At 38.9% G+C, this 25669-nt stretch overlaps 2 protein-coding genes across 2 annotated transcripts in view; one reads left to right on the top strand and one right to left on the bottom strand.

The window, feature by feature from the left end:
- The window catches only part of LOC137641694 (serine-rich adhesin for platelets-like), a 289845-nt gene that overhangs the window by 161416 nt on the left and 102760 nt on the right, over positions 1-25669 (top strand). The window lies entirely within an intron of this gene.
- The window catches only part of LOC137641304 (titin homolog), a 46576-nt gene that overhangs the window by 13076 nt on the left and 7831 nt on the right, over positions 1-25669 (bottom strand). The window contains exons 2-3 of the mRNA XM_068373732.1: positions 15039-22667; positions 12817-13156 (exon numbers count right to left, since the gene is read on the bottom strand). Of these exons, the coding sequence (XP_068229833.1) occupies positions 12817-13156; positions 15039-22667 (7969 nt within the window). The remainder of the gene's footprint in view (positions 1-12816; positions 13157-15038; positions 22668-25669) is intronic.

The following is a 25669-nucleotide window of genomic DNA, read 5'->3' as shown; positions in this document are numbered from 1 at the left end:
TTTAGCTAAGAAAGAATGAACGAAACGCTAGAATCGGTTTACTCTTACTGCAAAGTGAAACCGTGATACACTCTCTCTCTATCGTAACGATAGAGCGCATGTTGAACGTTCTGAACGTCAACAACTGCGTGGACTAAAAAACTAAACGTTAGTTCATCTTTGAAAACAGTACGAGACTATCAAAGAAATTCTTTCATAAAACATTAAAATTAAAAAAAGTATTAAATTCTTTAAAGGTTAAATACGATATAACGGGCTCAATGTTAATTAACTTCGGTTCCAAGTTAGGACCGCCTACTATTAGGAAAGGTCGCATATAAACAAACATAAAAATTTATTTTTATAAGTTTATAATAAATGGAAAGTTAATCGAAGAGGCCTATAAAGGCGGAGAGATATAAAATAAATAGAACTATAACGTGTTAAGCAAAATTACCAAAAACCTAAACACACTTCCGTCTAAGGGAAGGGTCGGCCATTTAAAAGAGAAAGAGAGTCCATACTCTCTTCGTCACCATAATTAAATCTATCCAAAACGAGTTCAAGTTTTGAAATGAAGAAAAAACCCCTGCATAGCGAAAGCTCAAAACTGGAATAGTGTACTTCACCAAATCGTTGTGAAAACAAATCCAGTTAGGGACGGCGTATTTAGTAGGTCTTGCCAGTGGCACGACAGAGAGAAAATTGGTTCTATGTTGACATCGAGTACTTGAGTACCTACTTGACAGATGGCGCTGTTGATGTACACCCCCACCTGTATAGCGATCGCTGGCGTATTCCGCTCGTAGGTTTTTTCTGTCGGGCAGCAGAGCTGACAGCTATATGATCATCGGGTAAGTTTAATATTGAAATATTGAAGATATACTGATTAACCCTTTTACCCCCAGGCTATTTGGAAATTTCCAACCCTTAACCCCCAGGGGATTATTTTTTTCCCAGCACATTTTGTAGTATATTTTTTCTTAAATTGCTCTAACAGCCTTAATTTTTGTCAATGAGAGGTCAGGTTGGTCTCATTCTCTTGGAAAATGCCTGAATTTTCTCAAAAAATTATCAAAAATATGAAAAAAAAAATTCTTATAGCATTTTTTTGCAAGGACGTACCGGTACGTCCATGGGGGTAAAGGGATGGCTTTTGTGAAACGTACCAGTACGTCCTTTGGGGGTAAAAGGGTTAAGTAATAACATGTGGGTGAGAAAAAAAATGCAGTAAATGATGTAGGCTGTGATTAAAAGTACTAGTCTATGAATTTCCAGATGAGACTTTAGTACTATGTCTGTCCCTTTTCAATTCATCATGATGTTGCAAAAGATGTATAACTTTGGTGATTATTTTGGGTGACTATTACACTGCAATCCACTAAAGCAGCAACCATACTCCATAATTTTCTCTTAAGAATCTGTGCAACCTGAAACATTTCGCTAAGTTTATATTTCTCTATCTTCTTGACTGTGATTAGCAACTTTGCAAATTGTTTCAGTGGGCGATAACTTTAAACCCATAAAAAACCAGTTACCTGCAAACTACTGAAGTAAGAAGTTTTATAGTATTTATGCGAGGTAAAATGAATGCTCATGCAGTGTAAAAACCATAGCTTTATCTGGTGCACTTAATATAGACAAACTGAATGAGGTCATATATGGTATGTCACTCAAAATTATTAAAAACACTTCTATAGGCATTGTGTACCATGCCTTGGATGGCCAGATATGGTACATATCGCTCCAAATAATCTCAGAAATTACTGTATGCGTCATGTACCAGACGCGGATGCAGGGCAACAAAAATCTCCATGTACCAGACAGTACTTGTTGGAGAAGTGGTAATGTTACTCCTTTATGTAAATGTGTTTGTGGTAGTTCAAGTCCAACTGATTACTGCCCAATTTCCATAACTCCCATATTATCTAAAGTTTTTTAATGTCTTTTGGCAAAATGTCTAAGGTTTGCGGAAGGCAATCACCTGTTCCCTAGTTTGCCATTTGACTTTCGTAAAGGACTTGGAACATGTGATGCCCTTCTTTTAATCTCCAATGCTGTACAGAAATCCCTTGATTGTGGTCAGGAAGTTTGTATGATTGGCCTTGATTTTAGTGCTGCCTTTGACATTGTTAATCATGAGGCCCTTCTTTTCAAACTTAAACAGTTGGGAGAGGGTGGGTCTTTTCTTCATATCATTATTGAATTTCTAATAATAGGTCACAAAAAGTAGTTGTTGATGGGCACCATATTGAGTATAGGAATGTGATGTCTGGTGTTCCTCAGGGTAGTGTTCTTGGCCCATTACTTTTCATACTATTTACACATGACATGTGGTTTGGCCTAGAAAATAAGCTTGTTGCATATGCAGGTAATACTAATCTACTTGCATCAATCCCCTCTCCTGAATGTAGAACTTGGGTTGCTGAATCCCTCAATAGAGATCTAGCTAAAATTAGTGCATGGTACAAATCATGGGGAATGAAGTTGAATCCTAACTAAACTCATAAGTATGATTGTAATTAGGTAGAGGACAGTTGCTTCTCAACACCCAGATCTGATAATGTTTCTTTAACTCTGTTTGACTCTTCAAATTTTAAGTGCGATTCTTGACAGCATATTCACTTTTGAGAAACACAGGTCTGCGTCTTCTTCATTTGCACAAAAAATTGCTTTATTGAGTCTTCAAGATTTTCGGTGATCAATCTATTCTGAAGTGTTTTAATTCTTTTATTCTACCTTGTTTCAATTATTGTTCTTCTGTCTGGTATTCAGATGCCCATTCTTATCTTAATTTGTTGGACAGAAACTTACAGTGTATTAAATTTCTTATTCCTGCTCTAGATATTAATCTCAGGCACAGTTGTTCAATTAGTTTGTTATCCTTATTGCATAAAATCTTTCATAATTCTAACCATCCTTTACATTCAGATCTTCCCGGATAGTACAGCACCACCCAGTTCATAATAATAACTATGCAGTTAATTCTGTTAGGCCCTCTCCATCGAGGCTCAATCCTACACAGTACTCTCAAAGTTCTATTCCAGCTTTGACCAAGTTGTGGAGAAATCTTCCTAATCAGGTAGTTGAATCGGTAGAACTTCAAAAGTTCAAACTTGCAGCAAATGTTTTTATGTTGAACAGGCTAACATAAGTCTTTTTATAGTTTATATATGAAAGATGTTTTAACGTTGTTACTGTTCTTAAAATATTCTATTTTAATTGTTTATTACTTTTTATATAGTTTATCTATTTCCTTAATTCATTTCCTCACTGGGGTATTTTCACTTGTTGGCTTATAGCATCCTGCTTTACCAACTAGGGTTGTAGCTTAGCTAGTAGTAGTAGTAGTAGTAATAATAATAATAATAATAATAATAATAATAATAACTATTCTTGTTGTGAATTATTAGTTTTCTACACATCCTAGTCACTTCTAAAGGAAATTTATTTTTGCCATGTACAAAATGTCCAAATCAAACTTTTTTACTTAAACAGATACGATTGTAGTTATAATTTTGCAATCTACCGTGGAATTATTACAGAATAACAATCACTTCAATGAATAAAAAAAATGTTTAACACATAAAATCACAGTGCTTTACCATTATTTAGAGAAATGTTATTTTGATTATAAAATAAATTTTTGAATATACTTACCCGGTGATTATATAGCTGCAACTCTGTTGCTCGACAGACAACTCTACGGAAAAACTCGCCAGCGATCGCTACACAGGTTGCGGGTGTGCCCAACAGCGCCATCTGTCGACCAGATACCCAGCTCTCAATGTAAACAAAGACTCAATTTTCTCCTCGTCCCACTGCGTCTCTATTGGGGAGGAAGGGAGGGTCATTTAATTTATAATCACCGGGTAAGTATATTCAAAAATTTATTTTATAATCAAAATAACATTTTTCAATATTTAACTTAGCCGGTGATTATATAGCTGATTCACACCCAGGATGGTGGGTAGAGACCAGTAATATATGTTTACACTTTAATGAGCTAAGAGTTTTTTATTTCATTTTAGAAGTTATCAAAATAACAAAAACAAAATAAATAGGTACCTGGTAAGGAAGTCGACTTGAACAATTACTCTGCCTTTTAAGTACGTCTTCCTTACGGAGCCTCGCGATCCTCTTAGGATGCTGATCGACCCCTAGGATCTGAAGTATCAAGGGTTGCAACCCATACAACAGGACCTCATCAAACCCCTAATCTAGGCGCTCTCAAGAAATGACTTTGACCACCCGCCAAATCAACCAGGATGCGAAAGGCTTCTTAGCCTTCCGGACAACCCATAAAAAAACAACATTTCAAGAGACAGATTAAAAGGATAAGGAATTAGGGAATTGTAGTGGTTGAGCCCTCACCCACTACTGCACTCGCTGCTACGAATGGTCCCAGTGTGTAGCAGTTCTTGTAAAGAGACTGGACATCTTTCAAGTAAAATGACGCGAACACTGACTTGCTTCTCCAATAGGTTGCGTCCATTATACTTTGCAGAGATATATTTTGCTTAAAGGCCACGGAAGTTGTTACAGCTCTAACTTCGTGCGTCTTCACCTTAAGCAAAGTTCGGTCTTCCTCACTCAGATGTGAATGAGCTTCTCGTATTAACAATCTGATAAAGTCTGACCAAGCATTCTTTGACATAGGCAAGGATGGTTTCTTAACTGAACACCATAAAGCTTCAGATTGGCCTTGTAAAGGTTTAGTACGCTTTAAATAGAACTTAAGAGCTCTAACAGGGCATAAGACTCTTTCTAGTTCATTGCCTACGATCTCCGATAAGCTGGGGATATCGAAAGATTTAGGCCAAGGCCGAGAAGGCAGCTCATTTTTGGCTAGAAAACCAAGTTGTAGCGAACAAGTGGCTTTTTCTGACGAAAATCCGATGTTCTTGCTGAAGGCATGAATTTCACTGACTCTTTTAGCCGAGGCTAAGCATTATTATTATTATTATTATTACTATCCAAGCTACAACCCTAGTTGGAAAAGCAAGATGCTATAAGCCCAGGGGCTCCAACAGGGAAAAATAGCTCAGTGAGGAAAGGAAATAAGGAAATAAATAAATGAAGAGAACATATTAACAATAAATCATTCTAAAATAAGAAACAACGTCAAAACAGACATGTCATATAATAAACTATCAACAACATAAAAAACAAATATGTCATAAATAAACTATAAAAAGACTCATGTCCGCCTGGTCAACAAAAAAGCATTTGCTCCAACTTTGAACTTTTGAAGTAGTACTGATTCAACCACCCGATTAGGAAGATCATTCCACAACTTGGTCACAGCTGGAATAAAACTTCTAGAGTACTGCGTAGTATTGAGCCTCGTGATGGAGAAGGCCTGGCTATTAGAATTAACTGCCTGCCTAGTATTACGAACAGGATAGAATTGTCCAGGGAGATCTGAATGTAAAGGATGGTCAGAGTTGTGAAAAATCTTATGCAACATACATAATGAACTAATTGAACGACGGTGCCAGAGATTAATATCTAGATCAGGAATAAGAAATTTAATAGACCGTAAGTTTCTGTCCAACAAATTAAGATGAGAATCAGCAGCTGAAGACCAGACAGGAGAACAATACTCAAAACAAGGTAGAATGAAAGAATTAAAACACTTCTTCAGAATAGATTGATCACCAAAAATCTTGAAAGACTTTCTCAATAAGCCTATTTTTTGTGAAATTGAAGAAGACACAGACCTTATATGTTTCTCAAAAGTAAATTTACTGTCGAGAATCACACCTAAAATTTTGAAAGAGTCATACATATTTAAAGAAACATTATCAATACTGAGATCCGGATGTTGAGGAACCACCGTCCTTGACCTACTTACAATCATACTTTGAGTTTTGTTAGGATTCAACTTCATACCCCATAATTTGCACCATGCACTAATTCTAGCTAAATCTCTATTAAGGGATTCACCAACCCTAGATCTACATTCAGGGGATGGAATTGACGCAAAGAGAGTAGCATCATCTGCATATGCAACAAGCTTGTTTTCTAGGCCAAACCACATGTCATGTGTATATAGTATGAAAAGTAATGGGCCAAGAACACTACCCTGTGGAACACCAGATATCACATTCCTATAATCACTATGGTGCCCATCAACAACAACTCTTTGAGATCTATTACTTAAAAAATCAATAATAATGCTAAGAAACGACCCACCCACTCCCAACTGTTTCAGTTTGAAAACAAGGGCCTCATGATTAACTCGGTCAAAGGCAGCACTAAAATCAAGGCCAATCATACGAACTTCCCGACCAAAATCAAGGGATTTCTGTACAGCATTGGAGATTGTAAGAAGGGCATCACATGCTCCAAGGCCTTTACGAAAACCAAATTGCAAACTAGGGAGTAGATGATTACCTTCAGCAAACCTATTAAGACGTTTTGCCAGAAGACGTTCAAAAACTTTAGATAATATGGGAGTTATTGAAATTGGGCGGTAATCAGTGGGACTTGAGCTACCACAAACACATTTACATAGAGGAGTAACATTACCAATTCTCCAACTAGTGCTAAAAGCTCCTCTTCTTGCTAACTTGCGCAAAATAACAGATAACTTTGGAGCCAAGAAATCTGCTGTCTTTATAAAAAACAAAGGAAAAATACCATTTGGGTCTACACCTCCATAAGCATCAAGGTCCATCAACAGAGCTTTAATCTCACGAGATCGAAAAGCTAAACTAGTTAGTTTAGCCTCAGGAAAACAGGAATGAGGAAGTTCAAGTTTTTCATTACTCTGTTTACTGTCAAAAACATCAGCCAAAAGGGTTGCCTTTTCCTTTGGACAGTGAGTGACTGAGCCATCTGGTTTAAGTAAAGGAGGAACTGTTGCATCTACACCAAAGAGTGCAGATTTAAGGGTAGACCACCAGGAAAAGAGTCTTAAGAGTGAGATCTTTCAGGGAGGCTGATTGTAACGGCTCCAACCTGTCTGACATGAAGAATCTTAGTACCACGTCTAAATTCCATCCAGGGGTAGCCAAACGACGCTCCTTGGTGGTCTCAAAAGACTTAAGGAGGTCTTGCAGATCTTTATGTTTGGAAAGATCTAAGCCTCTATGCCGGAAGACCGATGCCAACATGCTTCTGTAGCCCTTGATAGTGGGAGCTGAAAGGGAACGTCCTTTTCTCAGGTATAAGAGAAAAACAGCTATTTGAGCTACAGAGGTACTGGTCGAGGATACAGAAACTGACTTGCACCAGTCTCGGAAGACTTCCCACTTCGACTGGTAGACTCTAATGGAAGACGCTCTCCTTGCTCTAGCAATCGCACTGGCTGCTTCCTTCGAAAAGCCTCTAGCTCTCGAGAGTCTTTCGATAGTCTGAAGGCAGTCAGACGAAGAGCGTGGAGGCTTTGGAGTACCTTCTTTACGTGTGGCTGACGTAGAAGGTCTACCCTTAGAGGAAGACTACTGGGAACGTCTACTAACCATCGAAGTATCTCGGTGAACCATTCTCTCGCGGGCCAGAGGGAAGCAACTAACGTCAACCTTGTCCCTTCGTGAGAGGCGAACTTCTGCAGTACCTTGTTGACAATCTTGAACGGTGGGAATGCGTAGAGATCCAGATGTGATCAATCTAGGAGGAAAGCATCTATATGTATTGCTGCTGGGTCCGGGACTGGAGAGCAATAGATTGGAAGCCTCTTGGTCAGCGAGGTTGCAAAGAGATCTATGGATGATTTTACCCCAAGTGGCCCAAAGTCTCTTGCACACATCCTTGTGGAGGGTCCATTCGGTTGGAATTACTTGCCCTTTCCGACTGAGACAATCTGCTATGATGTTCAAGTCGCCTTGGATGAACCTCGTTACTAGGGAGATGTCTTGACCTTTTGACCAGATGAGCAGGTCCCTTGCGATCTCGTACAACGTCAGTGAGTGGGTACCTCCTTGTTTGGAGATGTACGCCAAGGCCGTGGTGATGTCCGAGTTAACTTCCACCACTTTGCCTCGAAGGAGAGACTTGAAGCTTTTCAAGGCCAGATGTACTGCCAACAGCTCCTTGCAGTTGATATGCATGCTCCTCTGACTCGAGTTCCACAGTCCTGAGCATTCCCGACCGTCTAGTGTCGCGCCCCAGCCCACGTCCGATGCGTCCGAGAAGAGAACGTGGTTGGGAGTCTGAACAGCCAGGGGAAGACCCTCTCTTAGGTTGATATTGTCCTTCCACCAAGTCAGACAAGACTTTATCTTTTCGGAAACCGGGATCGAGACCGCTTCTAGCGTCTTGTCCTTTTTCCAGTGAAAAGCTAGATGGTATTGAAGAGGACGGAGGTGTAGTCTTCCTAGTGACACAAATTGTTCCACGGATGACAGCGTCCCTACCAGACTCATCCACAGCCTGACTGAGCAGCGTTCCTTCTTCAGCATCTTCTGGATGGATAGCAGGGCTTGATCTATTCTGGGGGCTGATCGTCTTGTTGTTCAGCAACGTCCTCATCAGAGGGTTCCTCATCCGAAAACTGATGAGGAAACGGCAACGGAGTGGGCAACGTCTGGCTCGCTGAGTCCGGTCGCACTGGTGCATGCGTGACGGAGCCGGAAGCAACATCATGGAACTGTGCACAGTCTGTGAACTGTCAACAACCATGGGTGCGCGAGGAAGCACAGCGTCAACCCGAGACTGTCTAGACCGTCTGGGTTGTGCAGTCAACACCCTACCGGGTTGCTGCGGTTGACGCACTGCGTCAAAACAAGTCACCTCTGCTGGTTGTTGAACGTCCTGAACGTCAACAACCACCTCCGAGCGTCGCTTAACGTCAACATGCGGCTGGCAACCCACACTGGGTCGCATCGGTGGAGGAACCACCTCAACTGGCAGACGCGAGTAGGTTACCTCAGCGTCAACAGGGCGCACAACCGACCGGTTGGAAGGTTGTTGGCCAGAAGGTTCGGTAGCAACCTTCTCCGCATTAAAGTCCTCTATCAAGGACGCAAGCTTGGACTGCATGTCTTGCAGAAAAGCCCATTTAGGGTCTACGGGAGCAGGTGTGGCAACAGACGGGGTTAGCGACTGAGGCGGTACCGCTTACCATCCCTGAAAGCCTTGTTATGCATGACATAATTGTACAGCAAAACTTCAAAGGCTCGAAAACAGCTGTGAAGTTGACCTGTAAAAAACTTGGAGCGTCTCCTGGCCAGGCGCCAGGGAGAGTCTACGAGAATTGAGAAGTCTATCTGGGCAGAGGCATGAACTCCCAAGCCGAGAGCTTCTCTCGTGTCATATCAGACTCTCGCTCTATAAACCAGTTTAAAAGAAGGGAAAGCAAAGGCTGTATCCCCCAAACTCCTCCTGGTGAAAAACCAGTCGCCTAGCCAACGTAAAGCTCTCTAGGAGAGCGAGAGAGCACTAGCTTAAAAACAACGGCTTCGAAGTAGCTAGGCCTAGTGTAAGCTCTGACGTTTAGGCGAACGAGGAGCAGCAGTTACAAAAAGATCCGGACAAAGATCCTTAAAAAAAATCATCATGATTTAATTAAAGTCCATAGGGGGCTAAGCAGCTTTAGGCTCCTCTCCATCTGACAGAGTCCTCAAGGGAATATCAGTAGGAGGGGGAACAGCAACTTCCTCATCTACAGGAACCTTATCCGATAAAAGCTGAGTCTCAAGCAAGGGAGAGACCTACCGTGGTGGCAATGCTTTACAAGCAGAGTCCACACTCACTGGTGCATTAGTAGCGGACCAGAACGCAACGTCATGTAACTGCTTGACAGTCTGTGAACTGTCAACAACTGAACTGTCAACCACAACAGGTGCGTGAGGACGCACAGCGTCCACTCGAGACTGCTTTGACTGCCTAGACTGAGCAGTCAAAACAACTCTAGAATGCGGAGGTTGACGCACAGCGTCAAAACAAGTCAACTCCGATTGTTAGTGAACGTCTTGAACGTCAACAGGAGCATCAGCAAGTGGCCTAACGTCCAAATGCGGCTGAAAAACCACACGAGACCGCATTGAGTGTGGTTCTAAACAACCTGACTGACGTGACTAAGCTACGCCAACGTCAACAGTAAGCACAAAGGAACGTTAGGTTGGCTGAAAGCCAGGATATCGATGAGATAAACGGCTAGACTCAACGGACTAATCGGCAGAATAGTCTTCCATAAGGGAGGCAAGCATATACTGCATGTCTTGCCATACAACCCATTAAGGATCAACGGAAATGGTTGTGGTAAGAGACGAGGGTAACGTCTGTGACCGCAACACTTTGCCAACAAAAAAAGACTCTCGGAGTCTGTGTTACGCTTTTGTTAGGCGGCGAGCAGTTATCCGATGACTGCATAGGGTCAGAGCTGTCCTAATGGTTGTAACCAGGACGCTGGACCTGTCCTGAAAGGACTGACTTTCGCTTAAGGGCTTCGAAACCTTGTGACAGGTTTCTTATGCGAAAAGCCTTCGGATGACGAGGAGAAACAACGTCTCTCTCGTCTTATGGTAGGGGAGATTTTGGTAAGATACACCCGATACCATAGAGGGAAAACGTCTGTTCGTTGATCAAGGCCTCTCGAACCCATAAGTCGTTTGACATTACTTCTCCCCTGGGCTTGGGAGCATGCAAGAGGTCCCGGACTAGGTGAACGACAGGCACGAACAGACAAACCCTCGGACGCAACACTGTAACACTTTGCGCATATCACTTTATCACTTCGATTTTCTGTTTTGCACTTATTTCACTGAAATCGAAACTTTTACTGATTTCTACCTGAAACACGCAATTCTACCCTTCATTAAAAGGTAGTAATTGCGAAATCAGTCGTATAATGCAAGCTCATTAATACCAGCAAAAAACAGAAAACATATTTTAAGATAAAAAAATCAGTGGCTGGGAAAGAGACTAAACACTAGTTCATATAAACTACGTTTTCAATCTCTCACCGCACATAGCCTGGGGACGAGAATAAAAAACTAAAAACGTTTTATCCTTCCTCCCCGTACAGCGACTAGGGACGAGAGTAACTCGAGAACAACGTTACCCGCTTGAACGGAACATTTTCTCTCCTCTCTCTCCCTCCGTCTCTATCTCTCTCTCTCTTTCTCTCTTGATTTCGCACCTAAGAGAAGAGCCCAATTATATTTCGTCAAAAAAACATGTTATTTGACTAAAGGAAAAAAACTGAAAGGTTTTTCAAATAAAAAGTTCCTTTAAAATAGAATTTAAAACATTTAAGCTAAGAAAGAATGAACAAAACGTCAGAATCGATTTACTCTTACTGCAAAGTGAAACCGTGATACACTCTCTCTCTATCGTAACGATAGAGCGCATGTTGAACGTCCTGAACGTCAACAACTGCGTAGCATAAATAAACTAAACGTTAGTTCATCTTTGAAAACAGTACGAAGACTATCAAAGAAATTCTTTCATAAAATATTACATTTAAAAAGTTTTAAATCCTTAGCTCTTTAAAAGCTAATTACGATATAAAGGGCTCAACGTTGATTAACTTCGGTTTCCAAGTTAGGACCGCCTACTCTCAGGAAAGGTCGCATATAAACAAAACATTAAAATTTATTTTTATATGTTTATAATAAATGGAAAGTTAATCGAAGAGGCCTAATAAAGGCGGAGAGATATAAAATATATAGAGGAAAATCTATAACGTGATAAGATAATTACTAAAAGCCTAAACACACTTCCGTCTAAGGGAAGGGTCGGCCATTTAAAAGTGAAAGAAAGTCCATACTCTCTTTGTCACCATAATTAAATCTATCCAAAACGAGTTCAAGATTTAAGATGAAGATAAAACACCTGCATAGCGAAAGCTCAAAACTAGAATATAGTACTTCACCAAATAGATGTGAAAAACGTCGACACCTCGACAGAGAGAAAATTGAGTCTTTGTTTACATTGAGAGCTGGGTATCTGGTCGACAGATGGCGCTGTTGGGCACACCCGCAACCTGTGTAGCGATCGCTGGCGAGTTTTTCCGTAGAGTTGTCTGTCGAGCAACAGAGTTGCAGCTATATAATCACCGGCTAAGTTAAATATTGAAAAAATTATATTAAAGAAATTTCTGAAAAATTACTCTATAATAACTTTACAACAAATGGGAAACTATTTAAGAGTGAAATACAATAGAAAATAGAGCAAACTTTTGAAAAATTTATTTTATAATCAGCAGTAAAATAGACATGGAAATGTAGGTTACTGTCGAGTAAGTGAACAAGTATATCCGATGGTGGAAAATCTCACATAGCTACAGAGGGTGGATCTGCTGCCTCTTAATAAAGTTGTTAAAGGTTTTCTTATGAGCAGAAATACATATTACTTACAACCTAACCCCGTTTATTTTGGTTTTACACAGAAAACTAAGTATGCAAGTTTTAACCCTTTTACCCCCAACGCTATTTGGAACTTTCCAACCCTTAACGCCCAGGCGTTTTCTTTTTCAAGCATGTTTTGCAATTTATTTTTTTTTAAATTGCACTAACAGCCTTAATTTTCATTATAGAGAGGTCAGGTTGGTCTCATTTATTTGGAAAATGCATGAAGTTTCTCATAAAGTTAATAAAAATATACAAAAAAATGTAAATAGCAGTTTTTTGCAAGGATGTACCGGTACGTCCATGGGGGTAAAGGGATGAGTTTTGTGAAACGTACCACTACGTCCATTGGGGGTAAAAGGATTAAGGATACAAAATTTATTGTTACTAGTATATTCATAAATTTATTTATGAGACTTATCAATAAATAAAAAAAACTTATCCTCACCTTCATTAAGGATACAAAATTTATTGTTACAGGTACATCCATAAATTTAATTATGAGACATCAATAAAAAAATAAAAAACTAATGCTCACCTTCATCATTCTTCATTTGAGAAGCTCTTCTGGTTCGCCTACCAACTGGTTGCTCAGGGCTTTGTAATTCAGGTAACTTGGTTAGGGCACGGGGGACTATGATTTCCTTTACAGTCTTGTTTGGCAGAGGACTTGAAACTTTAACTGGTGAAGTTGGTGGACAGGAATCTTTGAGGGGTGTTGAGTGTTCAGTGGATATCTTTTTTAACGGTCTCCCTCTACGTGATGGACTCGACACCTGAACTTGTAGGGGGATAGATTCCTGGGGAAGCCTTCGCAAGGAAGAAGACCCTAACCCATCGGAATTACTGGACGAGGAGAGTCTGTCTTGAAGCTGGATCTGAATAAGATGAGATTCATTACATGAAGATGAAGGGAAAATCAAGCAGAATTTTGTTTATATTTATAGTGAAAGGCAGAAATAAAATAATTTTCTTTTCAATTCCATTCCAGTACCATAAGCTGACGCCGGAGTAATGACCTTGGTGCCCCCGAAAAATGGACATATTATTTTGCCTCTCACTTTTTATGATTAAACTGAATAATCAACTTAATTGGCCCCCTCACCTCTTGTTTTATTTAATAACTTAGTATCATTCCTTTTATATCTTTATTCATCTTTCAAAAATGTACAATTAATAATTTACTTCGTCATCTGTGTATCGCAACTGTGTAGGACTAATGATATCATAATGTAGCGTATATACCAATATCTAAATAAAACATCTTTTTTTTTTTCTTTTTATTGGCAGTCAGTAAAAGACAACATGCAAGATATTGATTAATGTTTCCATGTACTAATAAACTACTAGTACGCACTTTTGGGATGACCAATCCTTTCAGCATGTGTATGATATTATCATTATTGTACTTCTTTTGAAAAACCTCAATGTCTTTTTTAGTTCCATTCCAAAGTGAATTCAACCACATTACTATAACATTGGAAATGTCAGTTTGTTATTACCAAACACACTGCTCTAATTGACATATATCCACATAACTATGGATGATTATGCACATGGTCTGTTTAAAGATTTGGTGGGGGGGAAATACTATGGCTGAAATTGAAAATGCGCATATGTACGACGGCGTGAACATAGAATTTTCATGGTTATCGTGAACTTTCATGCCAGCGAAATTAAATGATAACAGTATAAATTTCTATTATCAGCCAAGTACTGAAGTCTCTCTTGTACAGCATTTGTGGTTTCAGAACAGCTGAAAAAAAACTGCTCAATTTAAAGTCTTTCCTAGGGAAGATAATTAAAACAAATATTTAGCAAATATTAGGAACGAAAGCCTTTTTAGATTTGGATGTATAGCATCTGAACTCTCATGGGCTGACACACCTGAAGACAATCAGAGGTGAGACGACAAGATTAAAGAAAGGAAACTTTATTTATTTTCCATTTATTTCACAAAATATCATCTTGGGAGCCCTAGTTCTACTTTTTAATTTTAGCCTTCCAATCTTTCCCGACAGTACCATCCTATTCGTAGTACTAGGTATGAAGTTGATTCTAATAGTCAGGCCTTCTCTATCATGAGGCTCAATACTACACAGTATTTTAGAAGCTTTATTCTAGCTGTGGAAAAGTTGTGGGATGACCTTCCGAATCGCGTAGTTGAATTGGTAAAACTTCAAAAGTTCAAACTTGCAGCAAATGTTTTTATGTTGAACAGGCTCACATAAGTCTTTTTATAGTTAATATATGAGAGATCTGTTTTAATGTTGTTACTGTTCTTAAAATATTCTAATTGTTCTTTACTTCTCAGATAGTTTATTTATTTCCTTTCCTCACTGAACTATTTTTCCCTATTGGAGAGCCCTTGAACTTATAGCATCCTGCTTATCCAACTTGGGTTGTAGTTTAGCTAGTACAGTAATAATAATAATAATAATAATAATAATAATAATAATAATAATAAAACAAAAACAATATCATGATTCCTATATTGCTTTTTCATAACATGAAATAAAAATAAATGCCATATATGAAATGCTTGATACAAATAAGGAAGTTAATTCTAGATATTTATATTGTCTAAAATGACATTATTACAGAAGAGATACTCAACTTGCACTGCAATTTTCACACTTTTTGAAAAGAAAATAAGATTATCAAATAATTTTTCAGCTATATCTACTTTATCTAAACAAATTTGAAACCACAAAAGTACAATTAAATTAGAAAGGGAGACAATTTCAGAATATAGCTTACCTCTTCTTGTGGTGTTTCACTTAGAGGGGAACTTTTTTGAGTGTCAGAAGTTTTTAGTGTCTCTTCCGGCACATTGGCAAGTCCTTCTTTAGCGCACGACAAACGAGTCCTTCGTTTCCCAAGACTCAGCCTTTTGCTTTTATAACTGGATTGTCTTGGTTCTGTCAGCTTTTCAATTACATCTTCACTTTGGCTTTTTGATTTGTCTACACTTACACTCATTTCTTCACCAACTGTGACTTCAAAAAGACACTTTTCTGAAACACTACTATCCTTTTTCTCTACAGATTCTTTTCTTTCAATTCCTGCTTTGCTTGTCTCTTTGCGATCTAACAGATTACCTACCTTATCTGGAGTAGCACCTTTACCTGTCTTCACTGTGTCTGCATCTCTCTTTTCAGAGATACTATCAATTTCCTTGAAAACTGTTCTTTTAAGGCCACTATTATCTTTTTTAGGAGAGCTACTTTTACATTCTGAATGCTTCTCTTCATTGTTATCACTGCCACTACTTTCAGCAGTCACTTTCTTCTTGGGTTCCCTGCCATTTGTCTTTTTTGATGGAGTAACTGACAGCACATCATCTTTTTTACTTCCTACCCTACTTCGTAATTTTTTAGGCGAAAACGCACTTTTGGCATTTGAGCGACCTTTATCACTAGAATCCGACACATTTTCAGAGGACAAATTACCCTGCTCTTTACTACGTGTCACCCTCGTCGAGGAGGATTCTTCCCCTTTACCACTAGGAGTGTTTTCTAATTTTGATCTTTTACTCGTAAAACGTTTTGCCGGAGTTTCAGAAGCTTCAGCATCTGTGGATTCACCATCATGATCTACATTCTTCTTTGAGGAATTATTACAACTGGGACTCTTGACAGGGTTTCTTTTAACTGGAGTGCAAAGAGACAGTTTTCTATAATTTCTCTTTGGAGTACTCCTTAAGGATTGCTTTAAACTGTCTTCATCAGAGGATTTTCTAGAATACTTTGGAACATTATCTGGAGAAATAATTTTATTAGGTTTTGATTTCTTTTGAGAAAGTGACGACTCATCCTGTTCTTCAGGAATAACTTTTTGTGGTGAACGAATTCCTCCCCTTCGACCACCTCGTGTACTAATTACAATTTTACTTTCTTCGGGCAATTTCTCCAGCAGATCCCGGAGTCCCTCTGATGAAGGTACACTTTTCTTCGTCTCACTTTCACCCGAATCTAAAGGCAAAACTAATTCACACTCTCCATCACTAACATCAGGGCTTATAAGAATTTCTTTTGTAAGAACAGCCTCTGAAACACGTTGCGCAGCAAGTTGTGGAATTTCCAACTTGTCAAGGTCTTTGTTGGCAAAAGTAAAGGACTCCGTGGTTTTCCCCAAAGGGCTTTGCTTACTCGACCTCCGTTGCCACTTTTTAGATACGCTAGCTGATTTGCTTGAAGTTTTGTACTTTTCAATGGTCCTTTCCTTTATTACTGTAGAAACAGTTAATTCAAGACCGTCTTCACTGTCAGCTAACCCAGATGTTGAAAGTACCTCAATTTCATCTCCTTCTTCTTCCTCTAGTAATTCTCTAAAGCTGAAACTCTCCTCTTTGCTGTTCTCAAGGAAAACTTGCTCATCATCAAAATTCTCTACCCTTTCGGAACTTTTTTGTGAAACACCAATAACATCACACTCTACTAAAGTTGACTTTAGATTTCCATCAGATAACTGAGAACAAGGATCACTGTGTGGCATATCGTCTTGTGGAGTAGAATCATCAATTCCCATCTTATTTGTGATTAAAGAGGCTGTTACCTTATCGCTTGCATCACCTTCATTCTTTGGACAGCCTTCCGAGAGAGCTGCTTCTAAAGATCTCTGCACTTTTAAACCTTTTGTTTTGAAAGGAGAAGCAGCATTCACCGATACTTTCCTCCCTGGACTGTTTCTCGGAAGTGCATTTGACGAAAGTTGGTTTTGCCTTGTACCTTTACTTCTTAGCCTATCCAGAAATCCTTCTTCAACAAGGTAATTGCCTACTTCAGAATCAGATATACATTGCTTTGTCATTTTTCTTTTCTTAACCCGCATGGCATCAGCTTCACATTCTTTTGAAGAACTATAACTTTTCCTACTTCTTTTTCTCTCTATTTTATTCAAGGGGAATCTTTCAGAGAGAGATTTCTCACTTCCTGCATCAAATTCCAACGCTCCTTCACGATGTTGAGCAACATCATCGGATTCACTTGGACTAAATCCTTTTCCTGCAGTTGTACGGCTAGTTTCAGACACAGCAACATCAGAGTCGGTGCTTGTCGCTTTCTGCTTCTTTTTAAGAATTGAGCTTCTCTGACTTCTTCTTAAGGGTGAAAAATCAGAATCGGATGCTTCACCAGCTTTGAGCAACAAAGGATAAGACTTTCTCTGGGAGCGCGTCTTTCTGCGGCTGACAGGGGTTGGTTCTTCCGATGCATCACTGCTGGCTTCGTAAGCTTCATCACCATCATTGCACAAAATATCTTCGTAACTTTCACTTAATTTGTCTCGGGAGTCCTGATTTCCCTCTGAAGCAGATATGTCCTTTGGGTTGTATTCATCAGACTCCAAATTATTTTGGGGGGGCACCACCCTAACCTCATTTGGTGATGGAGGTGCCATTGAAACATCAGTATTTGTATCAAGTCCCATTTCTTTCTCTTTAACAATTGAAGAGTCCTTTTTGTGTGCCATTGAAACATCAGTATTTGTATCAAGTCCCGTTTCTTTCTCTTTAACAATTGAAGAGTCCTTTTTGTGTTTTTCTACTCGAGGCAAATTATTAACATCACACTCTGAAGTGCTTGCTGAAGATGGTTTATTGGTATTCTGAAGGTCGAGTCCAGCATCATGTGACAGTTTCAAATCAATTTTCTCATGAGAACCATTAGTACCATCGTGTGTATCATTCGCATTTGAATACATGCAATCCACTGACTCATTCAGTTGACTGAATGTTTCCCCTTGCTTACTATGTACACCATTGACATCTTTTCCTGGGGTAAATATGTTCTTTGATGTATTTTGTAAATCATCTGCATGAAGGTCCCTTTCTTTGAGCTCACTGTTCTTTGGCAACTCTTCTAAAATAATTTCTTCATTAATATCTTGTTCTTTCTGTTCACCGTTTTCTAGTGAATCTTTTAAATTCCTTTCAATGACCTCACTTTTCTCTGGCAACTCTTGTAAAGTAATTTCTTTATCAACATTTAGCTTTTTCACTTCAATGTTCTCTAATAACGACTCTTGTAAATTACTCTCAACACTGATTTCTAGTTCTTTCAGTTTACTACTCTGTAAAGTAGTCTCTGTATAAGTATCTATTCCTTCCCTTTTACTATTTTTTTGAGAATTAAGTAAACCATTCGATGTGCCAATTTCTGCTTCTATTGGTTCACTATGTTTTGGTACATCTTGTAAACTCTCAGCATCAAAATTTGGTTCTTTTATCTCACTTGATTTCCCTAAAGACTCATCCCTACTTGTATCGCCATTAGGTTTACCACTACTGCAAATAGCATCAACTACATTGGTATTTATTTTAGATGTACTTTTGGAGGTATCATTTTCTATGCAAATAACATCAGGCTCATCAGCATCTGCTTTAGATGAATCCAAGTTTGAGGCATTTCTTGTGCCCAAATCAATAGAACAATCACTTGGAGATCCAGATTTTTCAAAGCCATTCATTGTAAAAGGGGTTTCTCCCAGCTCTGTACTGAACAGGTCATCATTACAATTAATACCTAGTGTCTCATTTGTGGATTCAATTTGGGAAATTTTGTAACCAGCAACTATCTCTTGGATGTCACTACAATCTGTATCCTTTTGAGAAGTGGTATCGTATATAGAAACACTTTTTTCAGTTAACTTACTTTTACTAGAAATTCCTGGACTCAAAGCATCCTTACTCAAATTGCCAATGCTTTGCTCTTCTACATCAGGCTTCAGTTCAATTGAGTTTGGTAGTTCCTTATTACCAACAACATCAGAGATCTTTTGTATACTGCTGCTTACTACTCTTTCATGATCTTTCAAGACAGTCTTCTCTTGAATAGCATCATCCTCCAGTTGTTCCTTGAGAGTCTGATATTCCTGTTCACCATTTTCTTCTGAAATTACTACTACATCTGATGAAGAGGAACTAGATATTTCAAACTCTTCTTTAAGGCCTTCAATGCTGCTTTTTCGTCCTGTGTCTCGTACGATAGTTTCCAATATTGCCTTCATACCCTCCTCATTGTCGCTAGTAATGTCTTCCTGTTCTGGAATACTAAATTGGGAAGCTTCCTCTTCTTCATCACACAATAGATTTTTTCTTTTTGATGTGTTTCCAGTTCTTAACTTCAAGTCATCTTCCAAACACTTCTGATGGTATATACGTATTTCTTCATCAGTGAACATCTTGTTGACCTCATCACAAGGGACAATATCTCCTGGCGATCCATATGCCTCATCTCTGTCATCTCTGTAAGTAGATGCACCATCACCAACTGCATCTGTTTTATAATAGATGACATCTAGGTCTGAATCATTGTCTTCTGCTTTGGCAAGAAAGGCTTTTACTTTCGGGGAGGTTTCTATTTGTTGGGAAGGAGTCGCTATACATTTTTTTTCCTGGATGGGTGTACTCTGCACAATTTCTTTTGGGGATTTCTTAGCTAAATGAGGTGATGCCTTTCTTGGTGCGGGTTTATCCCAGTTTAATGTTGTTACAGTAAAGTCCCAGCTGCTTGTACGCAGCCTTCCTTTACGCGACTGAGACTGTGGAGGACTTGAGTTCCATCCTCTATAATCACTTGGAATCATCTCATGACTTAAAGAGACTTCATCTTTTGCACTGCTCAAAGATTTTTCTTGTTTACTAAGTTTCCTTCGTTTCTTTCCCAAGTGCGTTTGGTCTTCTTCATCTGTCAACGTGGTTAGAATATTCTCTTTTAGCTCAATTTCTTGATCAGAACTGTTCAACATTAAGTTAATAATTTTCTTTAAAAATTTCTTCTTTTTACGAATGTCTTTACTTTCAGACAACTCTAGAAGAGAATCTTTTTCAATTTTGGGTTTCTTGGCTGATGGCGTAATATTTTCCTCTTGAGCATCCTTGTCATCAAAAAGCAGAGATTCATTTTCAAAACTTTCTGACTTACACTCTACGCTACTTCCTTCGGTAACAGCAGAGATTCTCCTCCTCTTTTTCTTCTTATCTGAACGTTCAGAACTTTCCCCTGATTCTTTTGCTAAGTTTTTAATTTCATTCTTTTTCTTTTTGTGACTATGAGAAACTGGAGTTACTTGACCCTCACATTCAGATAAATCATCTTTGATATTCTTTCTGCTAACAGGAGTTTCTGCACTAATATCACTTTCTCTTTTATCTTTTTTAGTTTGAGATGAAATTTCAGGGGAATGTCTACTTTGCTTTATGGATGCTTGAGCTTCTGGTACATTTTCTAGTTTACCGATTCCACTCACATTCATTCCTTCGCTGTCCAACGGACTGGCCTCATTTTCTTCTTCAGGATATGTAGACGTTTGCTGCTTGGTTTTCTTTTTCCTCTTCCTCTTTTTCCGAGAAAGCGCTCTATCTTCCTTAGACCCTTTGTCAAACTCACTTCCCTGATCTGCTTCAACATCCAACGGTGTGACATCTACTTTATCACTACCTTGGGACACTGGAAAACTTTCTGATTCAATTGTCCTTTCAATGTTCAGACTGACTTTCTTGTTTTCATTCTTTTTCTTCTTCAATTCCAATTTTTGGTCCATTTTCTTCTCAGATTCACTTTCTAGTTTTGCCTTCAGGCCTGCATACAACATTCCACTCTTTTTAGCGGATTCTACGTTAGTAATTTCTGGCATGCAAACATCATTCAAGCATTTTTCGTCATCAACTACTTTTATGTTCTCAGGCTTTGCCATCTTCTTTTTCTTTATTTTAACTTTTTCTTTACTAATTTCATCACCAAACTCGCATATCTCCTTTGTTTCCACCGAGTTTACTCCCATTTGCCAATTTCCTTGGGGTTCTTTTAATTCATTTGTAAAACTACCTTCCATTGCAATATCATCACCCTTTGTGTTTTTCTCAACAGGCACTTTTCCCTCATCTGACATTTCTGTAATTAAAGATTTTTTACGTTTGGTTTTCTTCTTTTTCAATTTTTCTACCTTCAACTCATCACCCAACACATTTACATGCTTATCTTCCGTCAAATCTAGTTGCACTTCACTGATAGCATCGGTTTTAGGAGGCTCCGCACTGGCAATACATTTCTTTAAAGTAGTTTCCCCTACCTCAGATGTGCCATTTACGTCCTTGTCATATCTCATATCACTTTCATCGCCCTCTTTTTCTTCACTCACGCCGACTCTGCGCTTTACTTTCTTTTTTAATTTAACTTTACCTTCAACTATTTTCTCTACATGCATCTGTTCAACTTCCATGGGACTTCGCACTTCATTGCTCCTTTCTAACTCTAAAGATTCATTCACTTGTCCGGCATCCAAGGATTCTTTGTTCTTGGCTTTCTTTTTCCTTTTCTTTTTCAACTTCACTTTACCTTCAACTACTTCCTCACATATCTGTTTGGATTCCATGGGACTTTGCACTTCATTGCCCATTTCTAATTCTAAAGATTCATTCACTTGTCCGGCATCCAAAGATTCCTTGTTCTTGGCTTTCTTTTTCTTTTTTAATTTCACTTTACCTTCAACTACTTCCTTACATATCTCTTTAGCTTCCATAGGACTTTGCACTTCACTGTTCTTTTCCGAATCTAAAGATTCATTCACTTGTCCGGCATCCAAAGATTCCTTGTTCGTGGCTTTCTTTTTCTTTTTCAATTTCACCTTGCCTTCAACTATTTCGTCACATATCTGTTTAGCTTCCATAGGACTTTGCACTTCAGTGTTCTTTTCCGAATCTAAAGATTCATTCACTTGTCCAGCATCCAAGGATTCTTTGCACTTTAGTTTCTTTTTCTTTTTCAATTTCACTTGTCCTTCCTTCAATTCTTGTGCTTCTACCTCAAAACTTCCCTCCTGCACAGTAGTTTTGCACTCAAAGGTAACGTTAGGGATTTTTTCATCGTCACTCACTCTACTTTCTTCATCTCTTTCCTTAGCACAATGATTTTCAATTTCCTTTGCTTTCTTTTTCTTCTTCAATTTAACTTTCCCTTCATTTTTGTGATTCTCAAGTGAACCTACCTCCTTTAATTCCTTATTAGCATTTTCTAATAAACCATTATCCTCCGGCAATTGCACACTTTCTGTTTCTAGTTCCTTGCAAATGCTAGGCTCTGTTGCAATGCTAACTTTGCGTTTCTTTTCCTTAGGGGCTTTACAGACTACGTCAACTATTCCATCACACGTTTTCCTCTTATCATTCTTGCATTTCAACTCTTTCTTAATCATATCCTTATTATCGCTTGAACTATTCACAGATTCATTAACTTTTTTATTTAGATCCTTGTCCAAACTTTTCGCAGCTCCAGCGATAGAGGTACTTTCTTCTGATGGCGAGCATGTTTGTCCATTGTTTTCCAAGCGTTTTCCCACCTTCTGTTTGATTTTCTTTTTCTTTGAGTCTTTCTTTGTATGGTAGATTGTCTGAGGAAAATATTATAAATTAGTGTGTAGTCGAAACATAAATGTCGACAAGAAAATTATATCGATATCTAAATAGTTAAAAAAATACTCTCTCATGTTTATGCACCCTGACAATAAGAAAAAAAATATCAAAAGAGCATAGGCAACACAAGTAATCTAAATGGTAAAAAAAATCTATTAGTTATCCAACAGTATTATGTGTGGTGGAATGGTGGAATGAAGGAGTGAAGGTAAAAGTGAAAGAGAAAAAGAGGGCTTTTGAAAAATGAGCAATAGTGTAGAGAAGTATGAAAGGTATAGAGAGCAAAATGTGGAAGTAAAGCGCAAGGTAAGTGAGGCAAAGAGGGCAGCTGACCTGAGGTGGGGTCAGGGATTGGGTCATTCATATGAAGAGAATAAGAAGTTTTGAAAAGAAGTGAAGAGAGTGAGGAAGGCTGGTTCAAGAATTGAAGAGACAGTGAAAGATGAAAATAGAAGGTTGTTAAAATGAGAAGAGGCAAGGAGAAGGTGGCCGGAGTATTTTGAAAGTTTACTGAATGTTGAGGATAATAGGGAGGCAGATATAATTGCTGTTGCAGGTGTTGAGGTGCCGGTGATGGGAGATGAGAATGAGAGAGAGATTACAAGAGAGGAAGTGAGGAGAGCACTTGATGAAACGAGAGTAGGAAAAGCATCTGGTATGGATGGTGTGAGAGCTGAGATGTTGAAGGAAGGGGGTGTGACTGTACTTGAATGGTTGGTGAGATTGTTTAATATGTGTTTTGTGTTGTTAATGGTACCAGTAGATTGGGTTTGTGCGAGTTTTGTACCACTATACAAGGGTAAGGGAAATGTGCATGAGTGTTGTAATTCAAGGGGTATTAGTTTGTTGAGTGTAGTTGGAAAAGTGTATGGTATAGTACTGATTAAGGATAAAACAGAGATGCAATCTTAAAAGTACAGGGTGGTTTTAGAAGAGGTAGGGGTTGTATGAATCAGATTTTTACAATTAGACAGATATGCGAGAAATATTTAGCAAAAGGTAAGGATGTGTATTTTGTGTTTATGGATCTGGAGAAAGCGTATGATAAGAGTTGATAGGGAAGCAATGTGGAATGTGATGAGGTTATATGGAGTTGGTGGAAGGTTGTTGCAAGCAGTGAAAAGTTTCTACAAAGGTAGTAAAGCATGTGTTAGGATAGGAAATGAAGTGAGCGATTGGTTTCCAGTGAGAGTGGGACTGAGACAGGGATGTGTGATATCACCGTGGTTGTTTAACTTGTATGTTGATGGAGTGGTGAGAGAGGTGAATGCTCGAGTGCTTGGACGAGGATTGAAACTGGTAGACGAGAATGACCATGAATGGGAGGTAAATCAGTTGTTGCTTGTGGATGATACTGTACTGGTTGCAGACGCAGAAGAGAAGCTTGGCCGATTAGTGACAGAATTTGGAAGGGTGTGTGAGAGAAGGAAGTTGAGAGTTAATGTGGGTAAGAGTAAGGTTATGAGATGTACAAGAAGGGAAGGTGGTGCGAGGTTGACTGTCATGTTGAATGGAGAGTTACTTGAGGAGGTGGATCAGTTTAAGTACTTGGGGTCTGTTGTTGCAGCAAATGGTGGAGTGGAAGCAGATGTACGTCAGAGAGTGAATGAAGGATGCAAAGTGTTGGGGAGTTAAGGTAGTAGTAAGGGTTGGGCATGAATGTAAAGACAGTTCTGTATGAGAAAGTGATTGTACCAACTGTGATGTATGGATCGGAGTTGTGGGGAATGAAAGTGACGGAGACAGAAATTGAATGTGTTTGAGATGAAGTGTCTAAGGAGTATGGCTGGTGTATCTCGAGTAGATAGGGTTAGGAACGAAGTAGTGAGGGTGAGAATGGGTGTAAGAAATGAGTTAGCAGCTAGAGTGGATATGAATGTGTTGAGGTGGTTTGGCCATGTTGAGAAAATGGAAAATGGATGTCTGCTAAAGGTGGTGATGAATGCAAGAGTTGATGGGAGAAGTACAAGAGGATGGCCAAGGTTTGGGTGGATGGATGGAGTGAAGGAAGCTCTGGGTGATAGGAGGATAGATGTGAGAGAGGCAAGAGAGCGTGCTAGATATATTAATGAATGGCGAGCGATTGTGACGCAGTTCCGGTAGGCCCCTACTGCTTCCTCCGGTGCCTTGGATGACCACGGAGGTAGCAGCAGTAGGGGATTCAGCATTATGAAGCTTCATCTGTGGTGGATAATGTGGGAGGGTGGGCTGTGACACCCTAGCAGTACCAGCCGAACTCGGTTGAGTCTCTTGTCAGGCTGGGAGGAACGTAGAGAGGAGACGTCCCCTTTTTTGTTTCATTTGTTTGATGTCGGCTACCCCCTAAAATTGGGGGAAGTGCCTTGGTATATGTATGTAGTAATTATAGGTCGTACAATATCTTCAGAACCTTAGGCACAAGCAGAGGGCAACTAATGATTGTAGACAGCCTTAACATGCATTGTTATAATTTCTATTAAAACATTCTAACTGACCAATAACAAAATATTCTCAGCTCCTTAAAGGCTTGGTAGAGTTTGCTCTTGATATAGAGAATCTATTTAATGAAATAATCATTGGATACAGTTGAAATGTTGAGGACTTTGACAACAATTCTTATAATTTTGATAATCAATTGAACGCAAAATATATTTAAAAGTAAAAATAAATTTTGAATAATCATTGCTCAGCTTTCCAAAACTGAATCATGTATGCTATTCATCAAAGGCCCAGTGGTAAAAACAAGCATGACCAGTTTAAGGTCAGGATACTATTTACTATACTGTACTATAATTGAGTGTCCTTTTTAGTAGAAGGCATCAAAACCCTATCGTGGCTTTAATCAATCTCAATTTGAAGCAGTAAAGTGGGAGTTAAGTAGAGTGCAAGATACAAGTTATATTGCTTTAGTTGAAGCCATTGTTTCCACAATCAAGGAAGGAAGGAACCATAAAAAAATGCCCCAATTAAAAAGGTGAGGTAGAGGAAAAAGAGGAACTTG

Source organism: Palaemon carinicauda, chromosome 5 (genome assembly GCF_036898095.1).
Source record: "Palaemon carinicauda isolate YSFRI2023 chromosome 5, ASM3689809v2, whole genome shotgun sequence".
NCBI classification, from domain to species: domain Eukaryota; kingdom Metazoa; phylum Arthropoda; class Malacostraca; order Decapoda; family Palaemonidae; genus Palaemon; species Palaemon carinicauda.
The sequence above is the reverse complement of the archived record's forward strand: the minus strand, read 5'-3'. Positions and strand labels throughout refer to the sequence as shown.